At 38.6% G+C, this 12236-nt stretch overlaps 1 protein-coding gene across 1 annotated transcript in view; it reads right to left on the bottom strand.

Moving 5' to 3' along the window:
* Window positions 1-12236, bottom strand: part of DOCK4 (dedicator of cytokinesis 4) — a 433780-nt gene that overhangs the window by 35033 nt on the left and 386511 nt on the right. Inside the window, exons 36-38 of the mRNA XM_063098749.1 lie at window positions 6052-6200; window positions 3867-3953; window positions 1930-2034 (exon numbers count right to left, since the gene is read on the bottom strand). Of these exons, the coding sequence (XP_062954819.1) occupies window positions 1930-2034; window positions 3867-3953; window positions 6052-6200 (341 nt within the window). The remainder of the gene's footprint in view (window positions 1-1929; window positions 2035-3866; window positions 3954-6051; window positions 6201-12236) is intronic.

The raw sequence follows: 12236 nt of genomic DNA, 5'->3' as shown, positions 1-12236 counted from the left end.
ATTAGCAGATGCAGTTTTCCAATTTGCTAAACTCCCTTTAAAATTATGGCTCCTAAACTACTTCTAAATCTTTTTAACTTTACCATTTCTTTAACCAAAATTGCACATAACACTTTAAAAAAAAAAACTTTTTAGCATAATTGCATATAACAGATAGATGTCTAAAGTACTTCACTATACCCTTACTAGGTAAACTCAGGGCTGCATTACGACTTTTGTGGGCCCTACGTACTTTGGCCTTCGTGGGTCCCACCTGCCATAAAAAATGTTAAAAATTACATTGTATGACGGTTTGGTATAGAAATGAATAGATCAACATTAATATTATCTAATGCACAGTACACAATAGAATATATAGTATATTATAACATTTTCTTCAACCTGAAAGTTCTTTATTTCCATCTGATTTTTAAAAGAAATTAAAAGTACTGTGGGCCCTTAGAATATTATAGTCTCTAAACATTCTATCTACTGTGCATTACAGATCAGCTAACTCTGGGTATGACATGAAAGAAAATATAATCTTTCACTTTGCACAATTTTGTGCCAACAAAGGAAGGGGGTCTCCTGTAGCGGAGTCACGTCTGGACCTACTACAGGGTCTTCAGTCCCCTCTGTGCTGCTCACATCTCTAGAATGCCTGTCACTCCACTCAGAACCTGATCTGGGGCACATGCACTCCTCAAAGGGCTGTGGATAAGAGCCCACGACGGGCACGCCCACTTCCAAAACTTAGTCTTTTAAATTCAGCAAATGTTCTAAATTTGCCATTGTTTTGGATCTGGAATCAAGCTTTCCACCTTCTTTGGGCAGTCCCATCTGCAGAGTGGGCTTTGTGACCATGCACAACATCGTGTGGATTCTCTTTTAATGCAACAAGATTTCACATAATATTATGTAGCACCCAAATACACGGTCATTTCAATCAGATAAAGTAAACATCCACCTATCATTTGAGTGTTTGCAGTGCTTGTTCCATGTGATACTAAAATGAAGGTTTATATATGGCATTTGAATATTTTGAGATCTCTCACTTTCTTTCTTCCATTCTAAAGGCAGATAAGTTAATGATTATTAAATAAACAATAAAGTGAATTCTTTCTTCTCTCTTTTCTCCTCCCAGTACACCCATCCTATATCTATTTATATGTGCTGACAGTTAAGGCAAGATTTAGGTAAACACAAATAATAAAATATTAGTATATTGAGATTTAAAGTTGCAATAAATTGACTCAATTTTACAAATTATCCCAGATACTTCTTAGTTGCTTGAGGAAATACATTTCCTCTTTCAACCAATGTTTTTATATAAGGAAGATATTATATACTGAAGTGCTCAATAAATATTCAAGCATATAACATACTACTTGGCAGAATGTGAAAATGGAAAGAGTGGAGATGAATATTTTATCATCAGTAAGTTCCTTGGAAGGTCTGGAAAATCTCTCTTTATAGAAATAGTTTATACTAGCAATAAATTGGATCTCTTTCCTGGGTGATATTTACCTTTTCACTAAGTTATCGGAAAGGCCAAACAACACTCTTCACGTGATTCTGGAGGTAGGGTTTCTGCATGATGTAAAGCCGCAACTCCCAGTCCTCTGCAGTACCCCACCACTTCCCCCTAATACTAACTCTATGGAAACTGCAGACTGAATAGAACAGCGACTATGATACAAAGGAAAGCATAATTAAAAGATCGCTCATAATATATAGCAAGCTTAGAAAGGGATAGATTGTTTTGATATCTTGGGAAATTATTCAAAACTAGGCATTCTAGATTAATACGGTGTTTGCAAACTAAAAGGTGAAAAAAAAAATCTCATGATGTTATTACCTGTCCTATGAAATGTCATTAATAACTTAGTTTTCTTGGTTGGGCTATCTGTATTGGAAATATGAAAGCAAATTAAATGTAATATTACTTACTCTTAAAAAAAAGGGAAATTTTTTCCCATAAAATCCAACTCTGAAGAACTCTGGTTCAAGCCGCTGCTGGTCCATAATTTTGTCATACAAAGAGGCTTCCATCATCTAGAAAAGCACATGAGAAGATCTAGACATTTTATCTCTTCTTTCTGCTCTACCAATTTATAGAAGGGGATATTTCTTCTCTATGAAGGAGAACTTCATTTTAATTCCGTTTGCAGAAAAGAAGGTTTGAGTCCCTTTTTTATGCTTTAAGGCAAGGATGAGCAAACTTAATAAATGTCCAGAAAGTAAATATTAGGCTTTGCAGGCCAGATAGTCTCTGTCACAACTACTCACCTCTGCTATGCCCTCAGGCTGTAGTTTGCTGACCTCTGCTTTAAAGGATCAAGTATATTATTACATGTTCTCACCAGAGAAAATTATTCCTGTGCACACAGTCTATCGAGGAAATATGTTCTTCACAATTAAATAGAAATTAACATAAACTATTAGAAGCAAAACCTTTCTGGAGAATTCTCGTGCCAGATGTACTCACCTGTGGATTTGTGTCCACCTCACACGTGGTAATTCAGGACATTTGGAAGGTGCAACCTTGCACAGATTAGACAGGGATAAACCAAGAAACCAAACCAACGGAGACTCGTCATACAAAGTGCTGAGAGCTCTTAAGCGTGTCTTCGACAATGTTGAAACTATGAAGCTTATAAAGCTTATGGTTTCCCATTCATGGTATATCATCCCCAGGGGTTCCAAAGAAAGACCGATATTGCATGTGAAGACAGCCCCCCGTCGCCATCCCCAGTAACGGCACCCCAAAGAGCAGTTGGCATGAAGTATAATGCTTTGGGTTTATAAAAATCTTAGTGACTATGGCACCCAAGGGCTCTCACGGGTAAACATTGTAACCTCGCTTCTGTTACAGGGACAGGATGCCAAGAGAAGAACAGACATGTTTTTATATAAAACTGCAGTGCCTGCCAGAGGCAGCATGATGGACTGAAGTTAAAACAAGGTTTTTCTCTTTGGTTTTCATGCTAGGAGAAATATCGATGAACTGCTGACGTGAAATACTATGCCAAAAGCACAGGGCCAGTTCCTGCCAGTTGAATAAGTTAATTGTGGTGGTGTAAGGGATTTTATGAGCTGTTAAAGGTTTATGGTATCATCTCTTAAATGGCTCCCTCAAATTAAAAGGAAACATCATAATCTTTTTTTTTTTTTTTAATATACGAAAGCCAATGATCCTAACTTAGAAATGCTGAAGAGCCTAAGTATTCCTCAGGACACTGTGTATTACAAAATGACACAAAATGTTCATGACACTAAAGAATACGGACTTGAAGGGCAAGAACTTATTTGAACCTAAAAGCAAAGAAGGCCTAAAACATTTGGCTCAGGGATACAGAATATTAAACTCCTTGAGCTCTCATGTATTAATAAGATCTTGGTTTAAGGTTAGCACATGAAAACATATTTCTGAAGCTAAAGAGAGTTGACTCCTATAGAACTTGGCCCTAAATTATTACAAATGTGTCAGCTAGCTATTTCTACTATTTCTGCTTTGCAGATGATGGGACTAAGAATGGTATATTGTTATAGAAATTTGTGTACAAGTAGGAAGCTCCTCAAAAGGTGTAGATATTTCCCACAATAAGCTAAAAGTAATAATCTTGCATTACATTATGTATTTCAGATATGGTGTTTTAGAATAGATCAAGGACTCACTTTTGTGTGTTAATCAAAAGCATTACACTGATCAATTTACTATTTCTCTGTATAAATAGCTGAGTATGCTTCAGTGGAGACATTTATCTTAAAAAAGGTTTCTGCAAGACATATCAAGATGACCACAAAATTAATTTCATAGAACCATGGTGGAAAGATAGTCAAAAAAGGATGTCATATCCTTATTAGGACACATCGAGGCACCTTACCCTCATCTTGCTCAGGTTCCTGTAGTCATAATAACTCTCATACTGTTCTGCAATCTTCCGACACAAGATAATGCCATTCTCCCAACACTGTGGACAAATGAATGACATAAATGTAACCACCCCTTAACATTTACTTACTTCTGCCCAAAGGTCCAGGACGTGACTGCTTTTAGATCATCAAGCCTTATTCCTTAATCTTTATAACATATAACAATCACTGCAGTGTTAAGCGTGAAAACACTGTGTAATTAACATATAAATTATTTAAAATCTTTTAGAAGTTGGAAATGATAATCTACCACAACAGTCATTAACATATGGTACAGAAACAGTATCTTCTGGTGTTGTTTTAGAATCATCATCTTGAAATAACTACAGCTCCACAATGGCCCAGTAGATAGACATAAACAGGCCCTTAGTGCTGAGAAGGGGATTACCATTGACTCCTGAGGCCCAATTATCCATGTCTGGCACCCTGGATTCCTCGCTTAGCTAAGTTGCACTAGCAAATTGTGAGGGTCTAACCCAGCTGGTTACTCTCAGCAGAAGTGCAGAAATTCGTTGATTTAGCACAGGTGGCAGAAAACTTCTTCTGCAAAAGGCCAGTCAATATTTTAGGCTCTGTAGGCTATACATTCATTGTCACAACTACTCAGCTCCACTGTTATAGCATCAAGGCAGCTTTAGACACTAGTAAGCATGGCTGTGTTCCAATAAGAATTCATCAATGGACACTAAAATGTGAATTTCATTTAATTTTCACCTCATGAAACATTCTTCTTTTGATTTCTTTCAATCATTTAAAAATGTAAAAGTGATTTTTAGCTTGTGGGCTGTAGAGATAGGTGGTGAGTCACTTGACCTGTGGGCCATAGTTTGCAATTCATGATCTAGCACAAATTCCTATGAATGGGCCAATATATAAAACCAGAGATTTTTGAAACATCTTATCCTATAGGTGGAAACTTTACAGAAAATGGCACAAAGACATTTCTTTTACTATTAATGTAATGATATGTCAGTGCAGTTAAATAATAAAGGAGGATAGCAAAGAAGCAATTTCCTTGCACTGAATTTTTAGGTGTACCCAATTATGCTTTGTAAAAGAATGACAGCCACTGGTTGTACTTTAATTTTCTGTTTAACCTTTGCAATTTGGAAGATACAAGTATGTTTAAATCTAAGACATGTACCACCAAAGCATTCCAGTGTTCAAATCAAATAAATAATGGTTAGATTCACACATTTTTAAAAAGAGTACTGCGAGCCCTTGAAGAGGGACAGGAGGTGAAGCGAGCTGATGTACTGAACTGCGTAATTAGGCCAGTGAGGTTTTTTTTCCATGACCCCACAGCATCTCTAAGTATGTGATGGGATGCCACAAAATTCTTTAAACAAATTTGGTTTTACTTATTTTACCTTAAAAAAAGGGGGGTGGAATGGAGCAGAATGTATGCCAATTTGGGGAGTGAGGGTGGAAGTGATAGTGGTTTTTCAGAGAATAAAATACCTGATGCTTTAGTCTGAATGTTTGTGCGCTTCTAGAATTCATATGTTGAAATCCTAACCCCTAAGATGATGGTATTAGGAGTGGGGGCTTTGGGAAGTGATTAGGTCATGAGGGTGGAGCCCTCATCATTGGCATTAGTGCCCTTATACAAAAGGCCCCTGAGAGCTAGCTAGCCTCTTCCACCATGTGAGGACACAGAAAAAAGATGCCATCTATGAGGAATGGGCCCTCACCAGACACTGAATCTGCTGGCACCTTGACCTTGGACTTCACAGCCTCCAGAACTGTGAGAGATAAATTTCTGTTATTTGTAAGCTACCCAGTCTATGGTATTTTGTTACTGCAGCCCAAATGGACTAAGACATTGGGTGTCAAAACCTCTATCTACATCAGTGTTTCTCCAAGTGTGGTTCAAAGTTCATACACACTGGAGTTTCCTGGAGTCCTCATGAAAATTGCAGATTCCCTGACCCATGCCAGCCCTGCTTAATCAGAATGTCTAGGGGTATGGCCTGGGAATCTGCATTTTAACAAGCTGTTGAGTGTTTCCGATGTGTATTAAAATGTGAGGATCCCTGTTCAAAGAGGTGGGCATCAATAAACTAGAAATAAAAGGAAAAGAGACACCAACACAATCACTTCAGGAGAGACCACGGGTCGGGCAGGGCTGCTTACTTTGCCTCTGTCAAAGTTCTGGATGATGGTGAGGTGCAGGTGCTCCTTGCGCTGCCATTCTGTCTGCATGGGGTAGGTCAGGAACTCCCTGAGGGGCCGATCAGACCATTCCAGCAGCTCATCGTATAACAGGAGAGTATATGCAGCCTCTGCAAGTCATGTGGGGAGGCCACGATTGAGACAGGACTCCAAACCACTGCCCCCTCCCCTCCAAACTGGAGCTGGTTTCTGACAAATTAGAGAAAATACTATTCTCTGAATTTCATGATATAGAAGAAAAGTGTCCAGGACGTATGCAACAGCAGGTTAATAAATGGTGGCTTCCCCTGGATGACAAAATTATCAGAGATTTGTATTAATCTTCTGGTTCCCGGTATTTTCTGTTTCTTTCTTTTCTTATTTTTTCTTTTGTTTTTTCCCCCCTACCATGTCCATATGTTACTAGCATAGTAAAAATGCTAAGGATATCTTGTCGCAGCTGGTTCAAAGACATAATGGAGACATGCCTTTGCTTGCTAAAAACATTTACTAATAAGTCCCCTGCAGTGGGACTAGGAGCACCTTCAAAAGGGCACGCTTAGGAAATCAAAAATGGTAGCTAAATTCTTCTGGATAATAAAGGGCTAAAAACGTTGAAACTGGTGTGAATTTATAAAGGGCAAAGAATTTAAAAGGGGCAAAGAAGCCAGAAAGAAGCTGAGTGAAGACAGAAAAAGAAAATAATCTAATGACAGAGTAGGGATTGGAGAGGGTGGAAGTGTTGGATGAGGAATGTTTGTGAGGGAGAAAGAGATGGGGAGAGAGAGAACTGTTACAGGTGGTGCAATACAACCCCCGGTTGGCCTCACAAATCTTCAGTAAAGGCTACTGATATCATTACATGCTGGGGTGATTGGATTTCCTGTAGAAACAAGTAAAAGAGTGGTTCTCTGTATAGTTGACAAATAGGTAGTGTATTTAATGGGATACTTGCCATTCCACAGGTCTCTTCTTTTCCTGAACCATATATATGGCCAAATAGATAAAAAATAGGAACCAGAATTCACTGTCATTGATAGCATATAATCATTTTTTCCTCTAGTATTTTAAGAGCCAATTCATTTACTAAATTGAATAAAACGGAAAACCCTTATGTCACTAATACATTTAACCACCACCCCAAATGTCTCCCGGAAGACATACTAGTAACTTTTAACACAATGCCAATAAATAGTAATTCTTTTTCTTCACTTATTTGTCTTAAGAGTAACTACACATACAGCTCTAAAGTGTTAAGTTCTAATATCATGATTTGGCCATCTCAGTGTGTAAAATACACAGTTGGCCCCCCATAACCATGGGTTCTGCATCTGCAGATTCAACCAACAGCAGGTTGAAAATATTCAGAAAAAAAGATAACAACAACAACAACAAAAAATAGCAATACAACAATAAAAAACAATACAAATAAAAAATAGAGCATAATAACTATTTACATAGCATTTATATTGTATTATATATTTTAAATAATCTAGAGATGGTTTACAGTATATGTGAGGGTGTTTGTAGGTTATCTGCAAATACTGTGCTATTTTGTATAAGGGACTTGAGCATCCATGAATTTGGTAACTGTGGGGGTCCTGGATGTAATCCCTTGCCATACCAAGATACAACTGTAATTGTAATAAGAAAGGCCCGGGTCCCTATCACTTTTCTCTTGCCTCTTAAGTGTAGAAATCCCATGTGGCACAGGTTCTGGCCGTTTTTCTCTTCAATTACCTTTGGTGAGCTCACATACTCTCCTGGCTCCAATTATTGTTGCAAAAGCTTCTGTAACTCACCAGCAGTCTCTCATTCCTCTCCATTCAGTTTGCACACTGTTACCAATACAATATTCCTTCCATGTAAATGGTCATGTTGTTCCCCTGATTCAAACCAGTCCATGACTCTCAGTAGCTAAAACAATAAACTTGCCTTCCTGAAGTGACAAAGACTGCTGCTCACGATCAGGACCCTGTGAACCTCTCCATTCATATTTTCCCACTGTCCTTTGACATAGTACAGGTGATAAGGAGCCTACTACTGTCTTTTTTAAGATTCATCAGTAGCTGCTGAGCCTGCAGCCCCCATGGTTGCAGCCACTGTGCTCCATCATGAGCTTTCTAGGAATGAAGCAAGAGGCACTCTGATCTAGAGGCAGCTGGGCATAAGAAAGCTGCCCACCAGGGACAGGGAAGGCTGTACCAGAGCACTAGCTGACCTCTTTCCTGTGGGGGTTGAATGTGAGATGAACAGAGATGGTACCACTAAAGGGTGTCAGTTAACTGGTGGATGCAGAAACAGAGCTGAGTCACCGTAATGTAGGTTGCCATGAAAGACTGCTCCGACAGTACAAGAATGATAATAACCAGATCAGATCTGGGCGGTAGTTTGAATAGCCTTCCAGTTTTCTCTGAGATCTCCTCAGATGATTTCCTGATGTTTAATTCCCCACATACCATTAAAATAAATGCTAAACACTTAAGAAAACCTCATGTCTATCTTTTTTCTCTCATCCACACTCTTTGCTCCTGTCATGTGAATGCACTGTGGTTCCCCTCACATACCACACTGATTCACACCTACGGGCCCCCACAGCCTGCTCCTTCCAGCCTTTCCCCCTTAGCTGCTGAATAACACCTACTTTCTCTTTATGACCTAGCTCAGGAGTTATCTTCTTTGTCTCTCAAATTTTTTTTTTTTGGTATCTCTCCTAGCACCTGAGCACTTGGAAAGTACCCTAGAAACTAAGTGATCATTTCCCAGGATTAGGAGGACTGAGCTGCCTACAGGGAGTGACTTAAAGGGTCAAATTCATAAAGACAGAAAATAGAATGGTGATTGCCAGGGGTGGGGGAAATGAGGAGTTAGTGTTCAATGGGTACAGAGTTTCAATTTGGAAAGATGAAAAAGTTCTGGAGGTGGAGGGTGGGGATGGCTGCACCACCACGTGAGTGTACTTAATGCAATGAAAGGTATACCAAAACGGGGTTAAAATGGTAAATTTTATGTTATATATATTTTACTGCAATAAAAAAAAAAAAAAAAAAAGAGCAAGGAAGGTTTCCAGCCCCAACTGCTTTCCTCAGCAGGCTTGCCCTTGCAAGCTCTAGGGACGGCTGAAATGTCAGCTGTGGGTGAGTCGCTCAGGGAAAGTCTGGGAAAACAAGGAGGCATTGCGGGCTGTCCGAGGAAGCTGACAAATGACTGAATGGGAGCATGGCAAAGGTGTGAAAATAAATTACACCTGTTTCAGAATTTGATTCGGGAAAATGACGACATATCTCTGAGATAAATGATGGTGGAGGGGAAGCTGTAGAAAATTTTTATTAAATAAGACAGATATGAGGCACAAACAACACAACACACCAATGAGGCTGATTTTGAACAAATGAGCAAACTGTAAAAGTTTTAGTGCAATATATGATATATCTACTCTTCAGCATCTTTAGAAGACAATATGTATTGTAAAGGGAAGAATTAATCATGTCCAAAATTCCCAAAAGATAATCTTTTAAAAAGTGTTTATAATTTTGAACAAAAGTACAATATATGTATGTATTGAAACAAACTGTACCCCATAAACATGTACAACAAAAAAAATTAATTGAAAAAATAAATTAAACTAAAAAAAATTTGTTATACCAAAAAAAAAAAAAAAAAGGCATCATCACATAATTAAATATGGACCATCTCATTCCATCATTCTGAGAAGTATATAGTAAGGATACCAATATGAAAAAAAATAACACAGGAAAAGAGTGGAGATGAATTAGGAATGGAGAGCATTGCAATACAAGGCTAGAAAAGGGTTAAGTCATTTATACAGAATCCTATAAAGATAGGAAAGCTTTTCCATCGATTTCACTTTCTCCAAGGACACACGAAGATGAGAACACAAAAGAAAAGAGGAAAATGTTATATGGGAAAAGAACTTATTTCTTATGACTTTGGGAAATTTAAAAACTGCAAGTTGAGTAAACAAATTTAAAGGAAAAAGATTTACCCATTTCTGAGATATAATCAGACAAATTTGGACTTTGTTCCAGAGAACCCAAATATGTCTGTTACATATCTGGAATAGCTTGTCCTTGATTCCCTCTCTCATTTCCCTTTTTATGGATTTTAAAATAAAACAAGTCTCTATTAGGTTGTTTCCTTAGTGATTCAAGAATTACCAATATTGAAGGAGAAAATCTGCTCACTAGGTATTACAATTTGATTAATGGGTGCATTCATTAGTGATACATTTATTTAAATCTCACATTGCTGGGCACTATTCTAAGAACTGAGAACACTAAGGACAAGGAAACCTCATCTCTGTTCTCAAGAAACTTACCCTTTAATTGGAGATTATCTATCTACCTACCTACCTGCCCATTTATCTATCTTCCTACCAACCTATTTATGCATGCATGTATATATGTAAAATATGTAATATATATGATCTTATAGAATGTATATATTATATAATATATATAATATGTAACTGTTAACAAAAACAATGTCATAAGTGTTTTAATAGAAATCTAGAAAAAAATGCAATGGGTAAGAAGAGATGGAAAGATTAACTCAGCTCATGGGAGAAGAGTTGGTGGCTTATGGAGTTGGTGAAGGAAAGAGAAGTAAGAACTTCATGGTAAAGAGGAGCTCACCTGAAGGATGAAAACAAGGCGTGTGGTATGAGAGATAAGATGAGGCTGCACAGCCAGGTGTTGGTTCAATTACGACAGACTTTGAATCAAGAATTTGAACTTTATTTTGTAGAATACATAAACTGACAACAGAAGGGGTTGGGAGACTTTTTCTTAGAGACAGTAAATAATCTAGGGTTGTGGGCCTTGTGGTTTTTGTCTTATCTACTCATTTCTGCCATTGTATTGCAAAAGCAGCCAGACAATACATAAATAGGTGGGCATGGATAAGTTCTAACAAAGTTCCTTTACAAAAACAGGAGAGTATCCTGCAGGTTACAGATTGCTGACCCTGTTCTCTAGAATAACTCTGGTGACATCTAAGAGGCAGTCCAGGTGAGAGATGATGAAGCCCTAACCGAGGTGGTGAAATTGGGAACAATGACAAGGAAATGGTTTTGAGGTATTTTGAGGAAATAGGATCAGTAGAATTTCATGAGTAAGTAGCTGAGGGAGGTTAAGAAGAGAAGAGTCAAAGATAACATCAAGGTCTCCAGACTGAGTAAACAGTGATGCTGTTAACTGAGATAGTGGAACCAAAGGTAGAGACATGTTTACATTCTGGGAACACAAGTCCCATTTCAGAAGGGATTCCTTTTCTCTTTTAAAGCTGAGAGAGAGGCCGTGATTTAGGAGTTCCTTGAAAGAATCGTGCGGCAAGACCAAGAATTGCTGTTCCTGAATCTAATGAAAGAGCTCTGGTTAAGATGGAATGAGCACATCCCACCCTATCCTTCCTGCCGATTACAACTACACACCCTGGACAGAATATACAACACAACCATTGGAGGACTCTGAAAAGTAAGTAAGAGCAGGGGGACTGAGTGGGAAAATCAGTACTCAAAGTTTGACCACATAGTGTTGAGCTCTCTGTTTTTATTTTTTGCCTCTCATAACTCCTGGCTTAGACTTCTCTATCTCCTGGAACTGTAAATGGGAACAGACAGAAAAAACTCCAAGAAAAGCTCCTCTTGCCAGAGAACTGGGAAGAGGACCCCCATGACATAGAGTTCTTTAGACCCTTTTGGCCTCATGCTAAGTGAAGTCCAGGAACCCAGCAGTGGCTCCCGCAGGCTCTTTTCTTTCACTGCTTTGCCCATGGGGAGACCAGCTGCAGGGAGTGCATCACAGCAGGAAGAAGATCAAGCCTTGGCCTTTTGGCCAGAGTGCTGGGAAAGGGAGTCCTTGCAAGATGAGAAGAGTGGGAAGGATCACAGAGAGCAGGAGCTCAAGAGAGGGATACTTTAATTCTGTGTACGAAGCCTTGGCTCATCTCCAAAGTAGACATGTGTTGAATGAACCATGATCAACATATCCAAGACTTTGAGAAATGAACGATGGCATAGGTCACTGCCCAGGTCCCAGAGCTCCCCTTGGGTGGGACACATGCAGGAGAGACCAGAATAGCAGTCCAAGCCTTTGAAAACTAAACTGATGTTAGAATAACAACTTCCAGAAAGTGGCTCAGGACTT

Source organism: Cynocephalus volans, chromosome 6 (assembly GCF_027409185.1).
Source record: "Cynocephalus volans isolate mCynVol1 chromosome 6, mCynVol1.pri, whole genome shotgun sequence".
Lineage (NCBI taxonomy): Eukaryota > Metazoa > Chordata > Mammalia > Dermoptera > Cynocephalidae > Cynocephalus > Cynocephalus volans.
Note: the sequence above shows the minus strand (reverse complement) of the source record. Positions and strands in the feature narration are given on the sequence as shown.